Source organism: Tiliqua scincoides, chromosome 1 (genome assembly GCF_035046505.1).
Source record: "Tiliqua scincoides isolate rTilSci1 chromosome 1, rTilSci1.hap2, whole genome shotgun sequence".
Lineage (NCBI taxonomy): Eukaryota > Metazoa > Chordata > Lepidosauria > Squamata > Scincidae > Tiliqua > Tiliqua scincoides.
In genome coordinates this window covers 136,482,834-136,502,207 of record NC_089821.1, presented here as the reverse complement: position 1 = coordinate 136,502,207, position 19,374 = coordinate 136,482,834, and the positions used below count along the sequence as shown (strand labels likewise).

The 19,374-nt window shown below is 40.4% G+C and overlaps 2 protein-coding genes across 4 annotated transcripts in view; one reads left to right on the top strand and one right to left on the bottom strand.

Annotated features, from left to right (window-relative positions):
• Positions 1-19,374, top strand: part of RUNX2 (RUNX family transcription factor 2) — a 233,639-nt gene that overhangs the window by 34,684 nt on the left and 179,581 nt on the right. The window lies entirely within an intron of this gene.
• Positions 1-19,374, bottom strand: part of SUPT3H (SPT3 homolog, SAGA and STAGA complex component) — a 337,879-nt gene that overhangs the window by 303,960 nt on the left and 14,545 nt on the right. The window contains exon 2 of one of the 2 annotated variants that reach the window (XM_066637648.1): positions 3,744-3,847. In XM_066637648.1, coding sequence (XP_066493745.1) covers positions 3,744-3,847 — 104 coding nt within the window. Of the gene's footprint in view, positions 1-3,743; positions 3,848-19,374 lie in introns of those variants that run through there. The other variant, XM_066637730.1, reaches the window with a different exon arrangement.

The window sequence follows — 19,374 nt, the reverse complement described above, 5'->3', positions numbered from 1 at the left end:
AGGAACTCAAACGGGAGGCATGGGATGTCCTCTCGCAGCGATACAGTCACACTCCTGGGCAGAATATGAGCCCTTCTTCTGCGCTTTTTTTTAAAGCAGAAGAGTTGCTTCAGAGTTGCTCAGCTGCTCCCTCCGAGAGTGGCTGCTGCCGCCCCACCCTCTTCTCCCTCCACTCCTAGGCTGCCACCTTCTGTGTTCACTGCATGTTGTTTCCAAAGCTCTTTGACTCCAACCCCCATCTGGCAAGTACTAAGCATGCTCATTTTGCAGTCCTTGTCCTTGCTGACTGTCAGAAAGAAACCCTCCTTGATCCTTGTCTGGTTGGTTCCTAATTCCCAGCCTGGGATCGCTTCTCATCAAAGTGAAATCTCTCTTTTCAACCCCCTCCCTCTTCCACTCCCCCCATTCGATCTCCAAACCTTCCGCTTTCCTCCCCCTCCCCAAATAAAATGCTTCCTACTTTACCCGTCACCAGGGGTCTTAAAGCTGTTTCCATGCAGTTGGCAAAGGGGGGGGGAGAGAAGCACACACTTTACTTGGCCAGGAGCAGAAAAAGGGGACTGTTTTTAAAGTGATTTATTAATCTTGTTGTTTGACTGAAGAGGAAAGGCTGTATTTTTAAAGTGATGAATCTTGCTATTTGAAGGGAATACTTATCAGCCATTGATGAGGTGATTGCTAGCCCAAACCTATCCACACTTTCCTGGGAGTAATCCCCATTGACTCTAATGGGACTTACTTCTGAGTAGACATGCATAGGCTTGAGTAAATTTCCTAGTATAGGAGACAAATCAGACTCCTAACCAAACCCTTATCAGCTCTGATATATTTTCATGGTCTATTTTTGTTTTCCCCACCAGCTGCTGGAAAAATTTCATTAAATTAATAAAGGGTTCAATCCTATCCAAGGAGAATGGGAGAAATGACTAGTTGGATTGGGGTCCATAGGGGTGAGTGTTTGTCATGTTGGTCAGACTGGTTGTGCACAAAGTTCATTTGATACAACAGTTCCATTGGTATGCTTACAAAGTTAAAAAAATGAGTCTTCCTGGACCAGGCAAAATCTACCAGCATCGTGTTATAAAGCATGTATACTGCTGGGTATTAATAATATATTTTTAAGATCTGCATTTAATTAATGATATGATTAATATAATTAATGTTAATATAGTTAATATTTCTGGCCACTCCCTGTTTAATGACATCACTTCCAACCCTCAGGAACATGATGGGGAGTCATGTCCAACAGCCACGGGGGGAGGGGGTCAAGGGAGCCACTGGCCGGAAAAGTTTGAGTACCACTGCTCTAAGGGAGTAAAAAGAGGTAAAATGTTTTTTTCACTGATTCCTCAATATCTCTTAGGCCTGATGAGATATCGACTGATCTTTTGCTTAACAAAGGTTACCCACACAAATGCTTAAAAACATCATTCAGGATTTTGCCCTAATCAACCCCTAAAGGGGTGAATCTAAATTTGGGGGTGAATTATAGACCCCTTCCTATTACTTAGGTCTGGCTGGCTTTTTCCCCTGTGCTGCTTCCTGAGAGAGACCTGTGGCTTACAATGCAACTGAGCCCAGGCCGGCCCTTTCAACTTAACCCTTATTAAGTCAGTATGGCAAGGAGAAGTAACAGTAAAATAACAGAAAAATAACAATCATTTTAGTGTTTACTCTGAACAGTAAAATGGTGTGTATTTCTGGCTCAGTGTGAAGTCCTCTTATCCCAAGATTTTGACCAGCCTTACTCCTGAGAACTTGTGCTATCGTCAGCCTTTGCTTTGCTTATTCCTGTTTTCCAGTGAGAGGAAGGGGCACTAGCTTGAGAGTTGCGCGACACAGTCTAGCTTCCCTCACCAGAGGCATTGCTCTGCTTATCTCTGTGATCCAGTGAGAGAAAAGTTAGGGAGAGGCACTGGCTTGAGAGTTGTGTGGTTCCTCAACATCTTCAACCCTCCTGGCTTCCCAGCTCCCAAGCATCTCCTCAAAGTGGGGGCTCCAGTAATGTTGCTTCAAAACCTCAACCCAACCAAACTCTGCTGCAACCCACCAGTCTGAGAACCACTGTGACTTAAACAAAAAAACGTGCTGGACCCATGACTCTCAATAATTACAGGGTGCTGCCTGACATGGGGTAGTTGAGCTAAATTTCAATTGTTCATTGCAGTCAAAGGAAAGTTTTTTGGAGTCAAAATAGATTTAAAGTAGTGAATACCGTAGCAAAGCATTAAGTATCATGCTAATTTATCTATTTAAAAAAAGATAGCAACTTCATATGTCCTTAAGTTTTAAAGGTTTTCTAAAAAGCAACAGCAGTGTAAGCTGTCCAAACTGTATTTTTGGATAAACAGCAATTTTAACTAGACCATAATCATTTATCTATTGTGCAATTCTGACATAATTAAACCATTTAGAGAAACAAGTCGAGGCTTTGAATGGATACAAATTATTACCTACTTAGGAAGTTGGATGCTGTCCTTTAGTGCTATAACAACACCTTTGTCCCATCATGGAAAAGAAAAATTCATGCAATTCTCTTCTATGGGATGGGCATAATAATACTTCTATACACATTACCTCAAGTTAGCACTGCTACAAGAAATCACAGTACACAGTTACACATAGCTACATAAATGTATCTGCTAACAGAAATTATTGCATGCAAAGGTCAATTTCTACTACTAAATAGATTGTACAGTCAAACGACTTTTATCCCACCTTTCTTTCCCTGAAGGGCCCCTCAAAATGGCTTGCCAAGACTATACTAAGTCATCAAAGATAAAATTAAAACAAAACTGAAATATCAATCAAAACTAGAACCACCAGCTGAGAGCTAAAACCAAGAACCAACCGAGACCAATATGTGATATGGAGTATCATAACCTGCCCAGATCTCTCTGTGCAGCTCCATGAAAAGATCACCATCTTAGTTTGGAGCTGAATATTATTTTTGAAGTGCTTGATAAATCAGAAATAATGATCCGTAGGAAAAGAAGAGCTCATTAACTTGAGTTCTCCCTACTCTCTGCAGATCCATGCATCTTGAACCTATATAAAAGAGAAAATACCATGTGTTGGCATGTCAACCTCTCTGATTAATAGTCTGCCTTCTACCAAATCAAGATTTGTAGCCTGGCCCATTGTAGAAGGCAACTAATCAAGCTTTAAGTATTGAAATCTTCCTGATGTAAGCCCATATACTTCATCTTTATAAAAAATAATCTAGATATTTCAAGACAAAACACAAACACCCCCTTTCCTTCTCATCACAAAGCAGAATTTCTAGGACCCCAAGCATTTTACAATAAATCACTCCTTCTTGTAATGAATATGCTTATTATCAGGAGTAAAATCTCCAATTGTGGAATTCTGTCACAAAAGGCATTATCTCATCAGATATGCACCATTCTGCTTAACGAAAAAACTGTAGAACTACTATTAGTCGCTTTTAGGGGAAAAAAACAAAGTCTTACTTGTTACATTGAACAGAAAACATGGATATGGCACACTTTAAAATACAGAACCATCTGTGCTTCTTTATCAGTAAGTTCATTTTAACTACATGAATTATCAGGGTTAATGAAGAGTCCCTACTATGTTACTTGGAACTTTCGAAAACAATTTCCAAACTTTACAATATTAGATCAATGTGTATTGGACAAATCTTTCTTGTCCTTGACTATTCTCTTCCCAATTAAGCGATACATGGATAGAATAAGATATGGGAACAAAACTATACTTACATCATACTTTGCAGTTCAGGAGTAAAGTTTGTTGCTTTCCCAGCCCCTCTTCCACTGCTTGATGGGATAACGGCTGACATTGGGACAGCTCCGGTACTGCTCATCTGAACAAAGGATAAAAAACCAATACACATTAGTATATAACACACTGGGAAAATAACAAATTAAAACACCATGCATTCTTCAAAATACTGCGATCAGTTCTGTAATATTGAATAAGAGTTTATAAACTTCAGAATGGAACAGATTTATCATCTTTCCCTTAGGCAACAGAAGTCACCTAGTAGGAGGGCAGGAGGTCTGGTCTAAAGGGCAGAGCCTCCATTTGCCTGAAGATAACATCCACAAGGTCGCCAGTTCGAGGCCACTGGCACGGTGCGACCTTGAAGCAGCTGACAAGCTGAAGCTGAGCTATTCCATCTGCTCTGAGCGTGGGAGGATGGAGGCCAGAATGTGAAACCAGATCAGAATGAAACATCTGAATGTTGTGGTTCTTGAAAGATAGAACCTTCTTTCAATTGTAAAAATCCCTATGGGGATTTAAATAACGCCTGCCTATGTAAACCACCTTGAATAAAGTCTTGAATAAAGACCAAGAAAGGCGGTATATAAATACCTGTATTATTAGTAGTAGTACAAAAAAAAAGGCAAGCAAGAAATCACACGAATGAAAGTGAACTTACAAAAAGAATTCAATTTAAATGTATGCTTACTATGGAATTAGAACAAAGGAAATTATTTTTTAAAACTGTTGGTTGAAAAATGGACCTGAACTAGGCATCCTTCTACAACTGACAACTTTTTGAAAAGAGAAATTCCAACAAATAGAACAATGTGAGATGGATTTGTCAGAAAATGGTCCATTAAAGTATAAACTATTCTTCAAATAATGACTGATAGCAAAGATATGCTTTTCCTGTAAGATGAAGCTCAATTTCATACTAAAATTAATAGAAAAAAGATTAATGCTTAATTTCATACTAAAATAGAAAAAAGATTAAATAATTCTGTTATTAGAACTACTTGTCCTCAATGTTCTCTTCTCTCTTTACAGTCCACAACATACCCACCCACAAGACTCTTGCTCTTTTTCATTTACAAAAAAACCTCCCCCCATTCCTTGTCTTTTACTACTAGACATCAACTGGTCTCAGCTAAAGGAGAGACCACAGCTAGTATTGCATTTTTTAAATATTAGCATTAACGGCCATAGTAAAAGCCGCAACACTTTCTTTAACTGCTACAGAACAGGCTGCATACATGACTACTACAAATGAACAGCATTTACATAACACCAACAACATTTGTAGGGACAGAATATGCTAAACAAAATAAACTGTAGTTAAGGGCACAAGTTCATGATCTGCATACTTTCAAATAAAAAATGGTCAGATATTCCATTTATATATGACAGTTTATTTCTACATATAGATTATTTGGACTTCAATGGCAGTCATCAAACAACTTACTATCAGAACTGGAAATGCCAATTCCACTCCACTAATCTTGTCTGACTTGCAAGGTTCTGGTAAACCTTCATTTATTCAACATCTGTTTATTTTTACATACTATACAGTTTTAAGAATGAAAAGCACACGTTAGTATCATCTACACTCAGTCAACCTTCTTAAATTTAAAATGATCTTATATTTGCCAGTTTTACCTTTTACCCAGACACATTTCCTAAAGCATAAAATTCACTGTAAAAAGGATTATAGCACCTAGTATTGTGCCACATTTATTCACCATTCTGATTTTAAATGCATGATTAAATCTTTTTAAAAATGAAAGGTCAACAGCTCTTCTCGTTCATTCAGGATGCTTAATATGCTTTTTCCCCCTGCATTACACAAATGATAGGAAGTATGAACACCGAATATGATGCAAGAGACCAGGTCATGAAGTAAGATTTTACTGTAAAATATTTTCCCAACAGACCTTTTGAAATTAAATCGAGTTATCCTTTTCCACATACTGTATGTCCAGGTCCCATCAAAGTTCCAACCTCGCGAGCATCTGTCAGTACTTCAAACAAGCAAACCACATGGCCATTTCCTAGCCACATGGCCCCACCTGCTCTTTACAGGGTCTCCATAAAGTTTTCCTTCCATCATAGGAAACTGAGCACTCATCACTACCATGATTACCTCACTACTAGACTGGAAACTAGTCATGTAGTATTGTTCAAACTATGGTAGCATTTGGACTGAATCCCTCACTCTTACATGTGCCACCCTCAAGAAGGAATCATTTTTTTCTCTCATTTTTTTAAGGTTTGTCTTTCCTATCCCTGTGTAACAGTTCAGCTACCAACTTACCATTACTTGATTTTGTTTTTAGAGAACTGCTATAGATAAATAACTTGTATATGCCAATAAAGGTATTATTATTGATTATTGATTGATAAATAACTTGACTGCTATAACAAACGTTTATTAGATAGATATGTACGAGTCTATAAAATCCCAGCCACCAGGGATACTTCTGCACATAAAATATGGGTTTATGCTAAAAAAATCCAGAATATTTCCCACCTAACTGGCTAGTGCCACTAAATTTTAGGTTTCTTCCCCCCCCCCAAGCCTCTCCATATAAATACCAGCCTTGTCACAGCCACCATGGATCTGGGCATGCTTTTACAAACATCACAATGTATAGATTGATTTTGCAACCATTAACTCACAAAGCAGCATAGGGGGGGAGCATAAATACAAAAAATTACATTTCATTTAGAATACAGATCTCATAGAATCTTGTAGCCCAAAGAACTGCAACAAAACCAGTCAATTAGCAGAACTAATACTGAAGAAATGTCAAAAAGACATGTTGTTTATCAATGACAAGTGTCAAAGGTAAAGAGGAAATAAGTCAGACAAGCCTCTGTGAGAAGATAGTTCAACAACCTGTGCGTTGCAACAGAAAAGTCATGTTCCCATCAACCACACTTCTGGTGGTTGGGACACAGAGCAGAGACTATTCCTAATTACTCAATGGATGGGAAAGAGCAAGTGGTCCTTTAAACACCCTGATTCCCCCATCACCATCACCACCATTTAGGGATTCTAAAGAATGATCAACACTTTGAATTGTGCTCAGAAACAAACCAGGTGCCAAGGACTGAATAACATTCTCCAGAGCAGGCCTTTGTTTACACTATGGCACATCATCCTGAACACTTTTCAAAGGCAACCTCACACAGATTGCATTGGGTGCAATCAAGGCCTGTCCTTACCCCATTTTTGCCCAGTCCACAGGTGTACACATTTGATCCCTGCTGCATATATGCAAAGCTGGGCAGGAATGGCTTAAGCAGACTCTTATTACAAATGACTGAGTTGAGCATCTGTATCCCAGCAATACCTTTTATGACCTGCCCTCCAGACACAACAGAAACTAGAGCAAATATGGTTCATGCAACATCCTGACAAGGAAGCTCAGAATGATACTATGATGATTAAATATATTCCTCATTATTATTATTTTTTAGGTTAATGAGTGGTAAAAGTAGAAGAATAGCAGACTAGGAAAAGCAGAATGATGTATTAACCAAATTGGTATATGGTGTCCTGCACGTTGATGTTTGTGGTGTAATGTGAGATGTCTGTGCGAGTTAATAAAAAACTAATAAAAAAAGAACAATACTATGATGAATAGTATTAAAAGCTTCCAAGAGTCCAGCAAAATCAACGGGGCACAACATATCCAGTTTCTAGTGTAGCTCATGCACCAAGAACTACGTAGTCAGAGAGACGTAACACATTAAGACAAGAAGCTAATGAGAAGTCAGATCAAAGTAGGAGACAGCAACCCACAAGCCTATTAACTAGAAACAGGTAACAGCTCCCCAACTGGTAAAGATTAACCCCTATACCCACACCCAATATTGCTGTGTAGATTTAACTCACATCCTGTCATACTTCCAACAAGCAAGACTACAGGTCCAACCTTGTTATACACGGATTTTTTTAGGCACAGACTAGGGTGATACCTGCTTTGTTATGGTATTTAACTATTTAAAATCCATTCTGACTCCAATAAACTTTCCTTTGATTGCAAAGAACAACTGAAATTTAACACAATGACTCCATGTCAGACAACACTAATTACACAGGCCTACAAAATTGAGGGTCAGAAAAGTTTTTCCCAAACTTTATGGCGGTTGGATATGAATTTGGGGTGCCGATTCAAAAAATGGCATCTGTTTTGCCCTACTACGCCTAGTTTTTATAGCCTCATTAGTGAATGGTTCAAGCAGCTTCCTCATGAGGAAGCCATGGTGTAGGCTTCCTCATGAGGAAGATACTTCAACCATTCACTAAAGAGGCTATGCCGTGTCTCCAAAACTAGGCGTGATAGGGCAAAACAGATGCCATTTTTTGAATCGGCACCCCAAATATACCCAGGAATTGGTGAAACGTTTAAGGAAGTAAAATGTGTGTTGGCCTGTGTTATTGAAAGACATGGTTCAATTGATTTTTTTGTTTAAGAAATGGTTATTTTTGTAATTTGAACTGGTTTTGTGCTATAACAGCATTGAACCCATGCTTCACAAAGGTATTCGCAGAAGTAAAGGAAAACAAATTGAGAAAAGTATGTGTAGTTTGAATAAAGCAAAGCATGTTGATGGAGAAAAATGATGAAGTAAAATTCAAAATGTAACATTTGATAAAGAAATAGTAAAGAGAAGATTGTAGCGAAAAATACCTGTAACCTTTGGTTCTCTACTTAAGAAACTCTTTGTAGACCACATTGGTTGTTCTTGCCTCAGGAGCTAGAATCATTTGGCTGCTGAGTGAGCTCACTCTGGAGCAGGCCACGTAGAACTTGTTATGAGAAGCAAAACAAGTCTGAGAAACAGTCTTCCATCAAGTCAATCCCTGCCACTTGGGATGTGTTGATGGTCATAGCAAAGCAGACCTTGAGGGGGAACTGCAGCCTCTTGAACTCAAAGGGTATGCATGGTATGAAGATCGACTCCGCAGCCCCACTCCTAGCACAGCCAGTGAACACTGTGGCCTCGATGACATTCCCATGGATGGCTTTAACTCATAACCTGGTGCCACAGCGGAATTTGGGTGGGTTGAGGTTTTGAAGCAACATTACTGGAGCCCCCACTTTGAGGAGATGCTTGGGAGCTGGGAAGCCAGGAGGGTTGAGGATGTTGAGGAACCACACAACTCTCAAGCCAGTGCCTCTCCCTAACTTTTCTCTCACTGGATCACAGAGATAAGCAGAGAAATGCCTCTGGTGAGGGAAGCTAGACAGTGTCGCGCAACTCTCAAGCTAGTGCCCCTTCCTCTCACTGGAAAACAGGGATAAGCAGAGCAAGGGCTGGAGATAGCACAAGTTCTCAGGAGTAAGGCTGGTCAAAATCTTGGGGTAGGAGAACTTCACATTGAACACTAAAATGATTGTTATTTTTCTGTTATTTTACTGTTACTTCTCCTTGCCATACTGACTTAAAAGGGGTTAAGTTAAAAGGGCCGGCCTGGGCTCAGTTGCCATGTAGACCACAGGTCTCTCTCAGGCAGGAGCACAGGGGAAAAAGTCAGCCAGGCCTAAGTAATAGTAAGAGTTTTATAATTCACCCCTGAATTTAGATACGCCTCTTTAAGGGTTGATTAGGGCGAAATCCTGAATGATGTTTTTAAGCATTTGTATGGGTAACCTTTGTAAGAAAAAACCCATTTGATATCTCATTTAGCTTTTGAGGTACTGAGGAATCCATGAAAATATATTTTACTCCTTAAGGAGTTGAATTTCTAAAAATTCCTTCTTACCAGGTCCTTACAAAACAGAAGGAATGTACTCCCCGAATTTTTGCTTCTAGGTCCAGGGGTTTGGGCTGGGCATTGATGAGTCAGTCAGTTTTTATATACAGCCACTGCAAATGAGAAGGAACGTGCTGATCTCTAGGAAAGAGGAAAAAAGGCATCCCTTTAAAATCTGTACATCCCTTTAAAAAGCATTACTTTTCATACTGCTGTAGAGAGGCAGTCAGAGCGACCTCTCTCGGCATTCCATCCTTAAGCAAGCCAGGCAAAGGCAGAAGGTCACTTGCAAATCTGATTGCTCAGTGCCTCTCTACAACAGCAAGAACAGCTGCTTTTAAACCACGATTGTAAAGGGACTTTATTTTATTTTTATGCTTTTATTTTATTTAACACTTTTTTGGTATCAGCAGGAAGTCCCAGAACCAAACCCCCGCAGATGCCGAGGCACAACTGTATCACAATTACAAAACAATTTCAAAGTTCTAACAACACTGAGCATATATTTAACAAATTATTCTGCCAGCAATTATGCTGCTTCTACCAATTTGTTAACAACTCAATTCTAAGAATAAGATATAGGTATACCTAAGGCCAAAAAGCTTAGGAATACTCAGCTATGCATGGGGTCAGGCTGCAAGCCTCACAATACAATCATCTAGCTCTTGAAATCTTATACTTCCTATCAGGGCCTCTGAAAGGGATTATATCAGGGGGTACAAAGTTTCTTTTGGGTCCTTTTGCAACGGGGGAGAGATGAAACAGAGCAGGAGAGTGCAGTGACCAGCGAGTTGAATGGGAGGGAGGGGCAAAGCAGGGTGAGTGGAGAGTAGACACAGCTGGAAAAGTCTTAGGAGCCCAGGTCTACACACCCATGTGGCATCAGTAGTGTTCCCAGCATCCCTGGTCATGGTACTGTCCCCAGCATCCCGTATGGGCAACAAGTCTGATAGAAAAATGTCAGATCCCAGGAAATTTCTGGGCCCCCTCAATTGGCTCCTGGGCCCCCCTTCTGACCCTGGGCCTGGGTACAAATTACCCCCTTTACCCCCCTCTCCTAGGTCCTGCTTCCTATAATGAGAAAGTACTGTGCCATGGCATACTCACAAGTGCTTTTGTCTAAAACTGTTATTGCACAATCCCTTAATAACTATGAGAACCAGACAACAGTGTGTCGCAATGACAGAGAGGAGAAGCCAGTGTGTACAAAAGGCATTAGCAGCAAGCAACAGCTTACTGAATCAATCCAGGCAGTTTAAGCAAGAGAATTTGTTTGCTCATGCACTGCAAGGAGAGACAAATTTAACTCTGAACAACAACCAGTTTTATGAATTTTAACCAGGTCTCATATTACAGAGCAAGGAAAATAACCTACAAGTCTTCAAAGGGAAAAATCCTTCCGCACCATCACAGAGAGGGCAGCATCAGAGTTTGGCTACTTGCTGAGGGGGTAAAGGCTCCCAGAGGCCCAAACGGCTGACCCCTAAAGCCTCCCAATTCAGGCAGCGGGAACATACATTCAGCTGACCAACTCATTCTGTTGTTTAGCCACTCCTCCCTTGCCAAAACACTGAGGAAGGGACACCCTCCAATCACTTCATTTCCTTTCCCTACCTGCCCCAGTTGGGAAAAGAGAGATTGGGGAAAGTGCCTTTCTCTCAGCACTGCCAGAGTGCTGAAGCAAGAGTGTTCTCCAACAAAACTGTTCCTCTCTGTTTCCCCTACCAGGATAAGGAAGCAGAGAGGACTGATCTTGGAAAGCAACTCTCAGTGCTGATCAAGCATCAAAACAGAGAGGCACACTCAGCATTCTTGTAGAACTGAGAAATCCTTCAAGATCCCTCTAACATAAGAACGTAAGAAAAGCCTCACTGGATCAGGCCATAGGCCCATCTAGTCCAGCTTCCTGTTTCTCACAGCAGCCCACCAAATGCCCCAGGGAGCACACCAGATAACAAGAGACCTGCATCCTGGTGCCCTCCCTTGCATCTGGCATTCTGACATAGCCCATTTCTACAATCAGGAGGTTGCACATAAACATCATGGCTTGTAACCCGTAATGGATTTTTCCTCCAGAAATTTGTCAAATCCCCTTTTATAAAGCCATCTAGGCCAGATGCCATCAACACATCCTGTGGCAAGGAGTTCCCCTCTGTGGGGGAATGGAAAAGGAGTGCATGCATGTGCAAATAAGTGCACATGCAGGTGCTGGTAAAGAGAACTGGGCTTCCGAGGAACCTAGATCATGGGGCTACACTGACCCCAGGAACTGTTTTAGGATTGTGATTTTATACAAATTTGTCTGGGAAAACATTCCACTGCCTCGAGTACCCAACTGCAGTCTGGGGGGGTAATACTTACCATACAGGGTTGCTGTAAAAAGTATATAAGATAATACATTGCAAGTACTTCGCATACAAAAAGTGCTATATACATGTTAGGTATTGTTCTGCAAGATTCACTTCCATATAAACATAGTCTGGTATGTGAAAGTCTGCATAATTTCCACAATTTCAACCAGATCTACAAGCAAAGGTGTCTAGGGGCAGTGGTTCTCATTCCTTTAGCACCAGGACCCACTTTTTAGAATGAGAATCTGTCAGGACCCACCAAAAGTGATGTCATGACCAGAAGTAACATCATTGAGAAGGAACATTTTTAACAATCCTAGGCTGCAATTCTACCCACACTTACCCAGGAATAAGTCCCATTTACTATCAATGTTAAAAGAATATACATAGTAACTTGTTAAAAGGTCTGTAACATTTCCCCAAATGCAGTCACATACAATGGTAGCATCAAGTCTAATATACTAAAAATAAAATATTGAAAGGAAAGGGGACCCACCTGAAATTGGCTCACGACCCACCTAGTGGGTCCTGACCAACAGTTTGAGAAACACTAATCTAGGGTTCTTTGAATGTTTTAGAGAAAATATGCCTATTTTTAATACTTATTAGCAAAAAAGTAGAATTATATATCTAATGTGAAGGATTACCATTAAAATAGCAGCTGTTCAGGAAAGACACAAAATTGGTAAGATTCTGCAACAAATAAATATTAGTACTTTATAAATTAGTACCATTTTTTGTTTTCAAAAGCTGCTACCCTGCAATTATAATGCATATTCACAAAGCCACCAAATGCCCCCATGCTCTTCTTCATTATACACTGAACTCATCCTATACCCTCTGCACACTGTCCATTTCTTCAGTTGGAAAACTGCCATTCCCATCAAGAAGCACTCTACAGAAGAGATATGTGGAAGGGTCAGAGTAAGTAGAACTAAACGTAAAGACAAGAGACACAACTCTTACATGAAACCTTTCCCAATGTCCTGCATTCCTACAGAACAGTCCCTGTTAATCTTACTTCCTTCTTACTGTGCCCACGTAGCTGTGGGACGATCCATACCAGATACAAAAGAAATGTGGGAAAGTAGAAGGCAATTTATTAAGAATATTTCTGCCTTGCCTCTTCAAGACTTCTAACAAGAACACACACACAGCTTAAACACAATAGTCAATACAATACAAAACAAAAACAGCAGCTATACAAGACTACAGGGGCCAGGCTGTACTCAGCCTTTCCAAAGAGATGGGGTATTTACTCTCTCCAAAAAGGATCCAAAACAGAGCACCTCAGATGCCAGAAAGAATAGACAGACAGACAGAGACAGACAGAGCTATACTGATCTTCTTCCCTTTTGCATATTTCTCTAATCCTTACAGATATTTCTATAATTAAAAAGAGAAGAGGGAAGCTGCAAGCTTCATGAAAGGAATAGAAGGAAGGGAGATGTCCCTTAATGGCAAACTTTAATTGCTGAATTGTCATCCATTCTCAGTGTTTACCCCAAACATCAGCCCTGCTAGCCTTGGTAGGTAACCTCTAGTGTTCTCTGTTCACAGACTCAATTCCAGATCACATCAGATCCAGATCACTATTAAACCAGTCGTATAAAATTCAGTGAGTCACTTGGGAGCAGAACCACAGACCAGAAAAGGGCACTAAGACAGCAATTGTTTGTTACAGCTAGCACCTTTCCTCTGTGGTCAAGTTATTTAACTTAGAAATCAAATAGGCGCACTGCATTTTATTTACACAAACCCAACAGTTCATGAGACCACCCTGTACCCTTTAAAATAATTACTTCCCCAGCCAAGATTTGTTAGATGGTTTAGATAATTAACTTCTTTACACATCAAAGTCACATCATATGCATGTCCTATTTCCTTTCTTCCGGACATTAAAAAACTCAGCCAAAAGCAGAAGCACTCAAATCAATTTTCTCCAATAAATCCAACTAACATGAAACTCAAAACCTACTGTAATATTCAGCAGGTCGATGTACTGCAGTTGCTTTCGCTTTGAATTTAAATGCAGCTGCATGCCATATTCTACAAAATGAATTCAGATGTTCAGATGGGATTGCAGATTATTTCAATATGCTTTACTCTATACATGAACTTCCATAAGACAAAGATAATATTCGATTAACACTATTTAAAACTAGTAATTATGAAGTTCTAGCTAAATCTGTGTGATATTTGCCCAAAAAATTGTCACAAAGTCTTCATAAAAATCATTTTAAAAAGAAGGAAAAACTCATTTAATAAAACTGTTTTTACAGTCATCTATATGAATGCTATTGCATACTCTCATCAATTTAACATATATTATTTTGCACAATGAACACTAAATAGTTTTCACTTCAGCCCCAAATCAGGAAGTTACCTTGTAGAAATTAATCTCAATTTAGGAGTGGTGAAAACCCCTAAATACTTCAAAAACATCACTTTGCAATGAAATGCATAACTAGGTTCTAGACTCATGATGGCAAAAATCACACCATCACTTCACCACTTAAATTTTTTCCTGTCTGTAGACATCACCAATGGAATGCAAACCCTCAAAGTTGTCATGTAAGTGCACCCCCCTTTGATGAACACACATTAGAAGACAGAATATAAGTATTACCAATGCTGCTCATTTCACAATCATGATATTATAGCAATTAATTCAAAATGAACAATGTTTAAGATAAATTGTAGCAGATACACTCTGGATTATTCAGAGTTTTGTGAGCAGACAATAATGTCGCTGTTCAAAGCAAAGGATATCAACTTATCTGAACTCCCTCTTCCATTATCTCTGAAGTAACGTTTGGTGAAACATATGATAGCAATAAAATTCATTCTAGAAAAGCATCTTATGTCCTTGCCCATTCTGCTTTCTTACTAAGCCCTTAATGTTCAACCCTCACACCTATCTCTCTATCAGGAAAAATGGGTCCCCTCTTAGAAATCACTACAAAATAAGAGGCAAGGTGACCATCTTGTGCTGACTGAGCTTGCAGTAAGGATCAACGGGGTATACCAGGGGTTCTCAAACTTCTCTGGAGTAAAACTCCCAAGCTAAGTCCTTGCAGGGGGGGAATGGAGCAATGCAATCCTGACAGGGGGTCAGGGGCTTTCTTTTACTTACGTGAGGGAGCGGCAGGCTCCTAGGGGTGCAGGTAGTCCCATGGAGCCTCCAAAGGGCTCCCCAAGCCACAGAGAATGTGAAAATAATGATTGCACCCCACTTTCAGTTTGTGATCACAAAACTGGAAGTGCGGTACGATCATTATTTTCACATTCTCCGCAGCTTGGGGAGCCCTGCAGAGGCTTCTGTAGGGCTCCCCGCACCCCTGGAAACCTGCTGCTGCCTCATTTAAGTAAAAAAAAAAGCCCCTGGTAGCAGCACGATCCTAGGGATCGTGTCGCTCCATTCCCCTCTTCCTGCCCCTTAAAGAGGTAAAGGCAGAGAACCTCAGACAGGGGTGTCACTACGCCCCAGTCTGAGAACCTCGGGTATATCATTTTTTATGCTTATTTCCTTCTTTACCCCACCCAGGAAATCACTGAACCTGCTCTTGGCTCTCCTCCTCTTGCAAAGGTGGGGCAAAAACAAGGATTGCTATTGAATCTGGAGCCCAAAGGTGTAACATTCAGAACAGCCGTCTTGCTGGACTAAACAGTACAACCATCGAAAAAAACCCTCCCGTAACCAGTAGTTTTAAAATATCTCATCAAGCAAAGAATGCAGATGACACAAGTCTTTAGTCAATGGAACCATACTGAAGTTTACTAAACACATTACAGCTGTCATGTGGCTCAAACTGATTCACATGCCAACAATCACCACTTGTTATGCCATTAACCCTGTAGACCAGCAGTCTCCAAATCCCAGCCAGGGGGCCAGATGCAGCCCGCAGTAAGCCTCTATCTGGCCTGCAGCCAACCTCTGATCCCCTGAGAGTCTCTGGCCCAGTTGACCAAACACAACCAGAGTTGTGCATGTGGGGTAGGGGAATGAGGGTCTGTTTAAGTGAGTGCTTTGGGCTGTATTGGTGTTTGGAGAAATCCTGGACATTTGAGCCCATTTATTCATTCATCGAAGTTCCATCTCTAATGGATAGATATTTTATATTTAATTTTTTTTTTTTTGGCCCTTGACACTGCGCCAGATATTTGATGCGGCCCTTCGGCCGAAAAGTTTAGAGACCTTTGCTGTAGACGATCATCTCCAAATAAGCCATTCAATTTTTACAGCTCACCACATCAAGTAATTTAAAAGCAAGCATACTGGCCTGGTTCAGGTATCTTATGGAAGCATTTTAAGACTTTGTTGTTCTGCATACTGCACATTTTAATGTGGCATTTGTAAGCTGCCTTGGGTATTAACTTCGGTGTGGGAAAGACAGGATATAAATCTAATAAATAAAATAAATATGAAACATTCATACACATGCTCCCTCCTCCTGTTCCTGCACAAGCGGAGAAAGTTTTAAACTTCCAGTCCCGACTTAAACAGAATTCATATTCTGGCTTCTTTGCAAACCCCAATTACAAGATGTTTGGATTTTAGAGGTTCAGACATCACAGTAAATCCTGGTTGTTCCGAGACTCATTTCCCAGTTTAAAACGTCCTTCACTTGCATAAGACAATGACAGGGGAACACATGAGCCTAAGGCCCGTTAACATCACACTGAAGCAGGTTTAAACTACAACTCTGCGTGAAACATGAACTGCACTAACTTATGCAATAATTTTTACAGAGACAGGATTCTGAAGTTTCAGATAATTCTGTATGATCCAATAACCACAGCTGCTACTTTAAATATACCAGGTCACAACAGATGGTAGAATACATCTCTCTTGCCTCCTCTCCCCATGCCAAGGAACTGCAAACACTGACAATAGTATTGTTTATGCAGTTGTAGATCCAGCATAGTACATTCTCTTCAGGATGAAGATAGTGTGCTGGGGACAGGGATAATCTCCAAGAAGATGCTCTCTTCAAGATGTGTAATTCTTGCTATGTTATCAGTGGCATTGCACAGAATAGCCACTATTCCTCTCTTGCTTTCTATCTTTCATCCAGCAGACACAGCTTATTTATTTTAATGAGAGAAAAGGGATCATGTTTCTGAAGTAAAAATTTTGAAATTTCAAAATCCTTGAAACATGGAGTTCTAACTCTCAGTATATACAAGTACAGGAGAACAGAGAGCAAACACTTGCCTGAAAGGGAATTTAGGCACTTAAAAAAAGAAGTCACACAGTAAATTGCTCAAAATCACCAGATATTCTTTGAATTCCACATATATGTCAGTTTTTCAAATGTATTTGAAAAGCTTTACAAAATATTGCTCATCAACAGCTGCAAATGTTGCATGTCTGCAGTCTACCTTTACCACTCAGTCCCAGATAATTTCTCATGAAGCAGCAGTCACAGGTGCCTATACCTGAAAGTAGAGCATGTCCCAAATTTGTGAGGTTACTTACCTGCCTAAACACAAGACAAATGAGAAACTGCAGTTCACCATAATATACTTCATATTTTTTTAAGTAGCAAAATGTAACTTCTGCATTTGAATAAACAAGGAAGATTGTGAACAAAGAAAATAATGTAATGGTTGAATCAAAACACTACCCAGTAAGAAAAGCAACTTGTCTGTCATTTTTGCAACAAATCTCAAGTTGTCACACAGGCATATCCATCTGTCAGTGGCCATGCAACATGAACTATGGGGACTTGCTCATATGAAGCATGTGATCGGGACCAATCAACTATCAGCAAATCTTAAATACGATGGTTTTGATTTACAGAGATACTTTAGGTGCATACAAGGGCACTTCTTTCACCTTTGAACAATCAACTTCCATCACATATCAAACACAGCTTTGAAAATCCTCTCGACTATAAAAATGGATTGCCACCAGGGAACAGGGAAAGTACAAGCTCCTGCTTGAGGAACACAGCTGCACTTATCTTAGGTACCCATTACCCCCATCCCTACATACCCTCCTTCATAAATCTATTGCCTGAAGGAACACAGTGGGTTAAAGTGGTACAGGATTTAAGATAAGATGGAAATTGTGCAGGAAGGAAGCAGTTAATGAAAAACACAAGGACAAATATGAACTTGACAACTGCCTTTGCCTTACAGACAGTGACTGTTTTAACATGGGGGATATTCCCTCCGCAGTTTCTTCAGGTCTCCTTGTGTCTAGCATGTATTATACAGATTGCAACTTCATCCTCCTTCAGGTCTACAGGAGTGTACAAAAACCACCATCACCACAGCCTCAGATAGCCACGTGCCCTTTCTTCACAGGTGTCCTGTAACTGCTGAGATAGTAGTTGATGTTCTTTTTCACTGGTTTACAAGGACCCTGATAGGCAGACATAAGTGACTGATGCAAGATACATTCCTGGTCAGTGTTTCATGGGCATGACCAATTCCAACCAGGCAGGAAATTATATGCCTGTTTCATGGACATTGTTGAAGTTCAGAAAAAGATTACACAATAGCTACACCAAGAGACTCCAGTGTAGAGTACTATGAATCTGTCTTTGTTGGGCTTGGATTATCATGCTGTAATATTGTTTGCTGTTGCAGACCTAGTCCACACATTCCAGACCAATTATTTCTTCATAGATACTGTCTAGAGCAGGGGTGCTCAATAGGTGGATCGCGATCTACCGGTAGATCGCAAGGCAAAATGAGTAGATCGCGGAGTGCTGACCCCCCCTTCAGGTTCCTCTGGGAGGAAACGCCAGGAGTAAGGCCCATTGTACTCAATGGGGCTTACTCCCAGGTAAGTGTGGCTAGGATTGCAGCCTCACAGCCTAATCCTAGGCATGTCTACTCAGGAGTAAGTCCTGTTATACTCAGTGGGGCTCAAGGTACACCAACATACATTGTACACATAAATGTTATATGTTATGATGGCGCGAACATTGTAAAAAAAACTCTGATAGATCTCTGAGCCTTGCTGGGTTTCAAAGTAGCTCTCGAGCCAAAAAAGTGTGAGCACCCCTGGTCTAGAGCAGTGGTTCTCACACATTTAGCATCAGGACCCACTTTTTAGAAAAAAAAATCTTGTCGGGACCCACCGGAAGTGATGTCATGAACAGAAGTGACATCATTGAGCAGGGAAATTTTTAACAATCCAAGGCTGCAATCCTACCTACACTTACCCAGGAGTAAGCCCTATTTACTATCATTGTTAAAAGCATATACATAGTAGTCTGCTAAAAGTACAGGTCTGTAACATTTCCCCAAATGCAGTCACATGCTATGGTAGCATCAAGTCTAATATATTAAAAATAAAATACTGAAATGAATGGGGACCCACCTGAAATTGGCTTGCGACCCACCTAGTGGGTCCTGACCCACAGTTTGAGAAACACTGGTCTAGAGACCATGTAATGTGGAATGCCCAAGCCCAGGAATCCCACCCTACAACTCTTCACTCTCTTAGCAGAATTGTTCTCAACATTTGAGCTGCACTAGTACGCAAAAAAA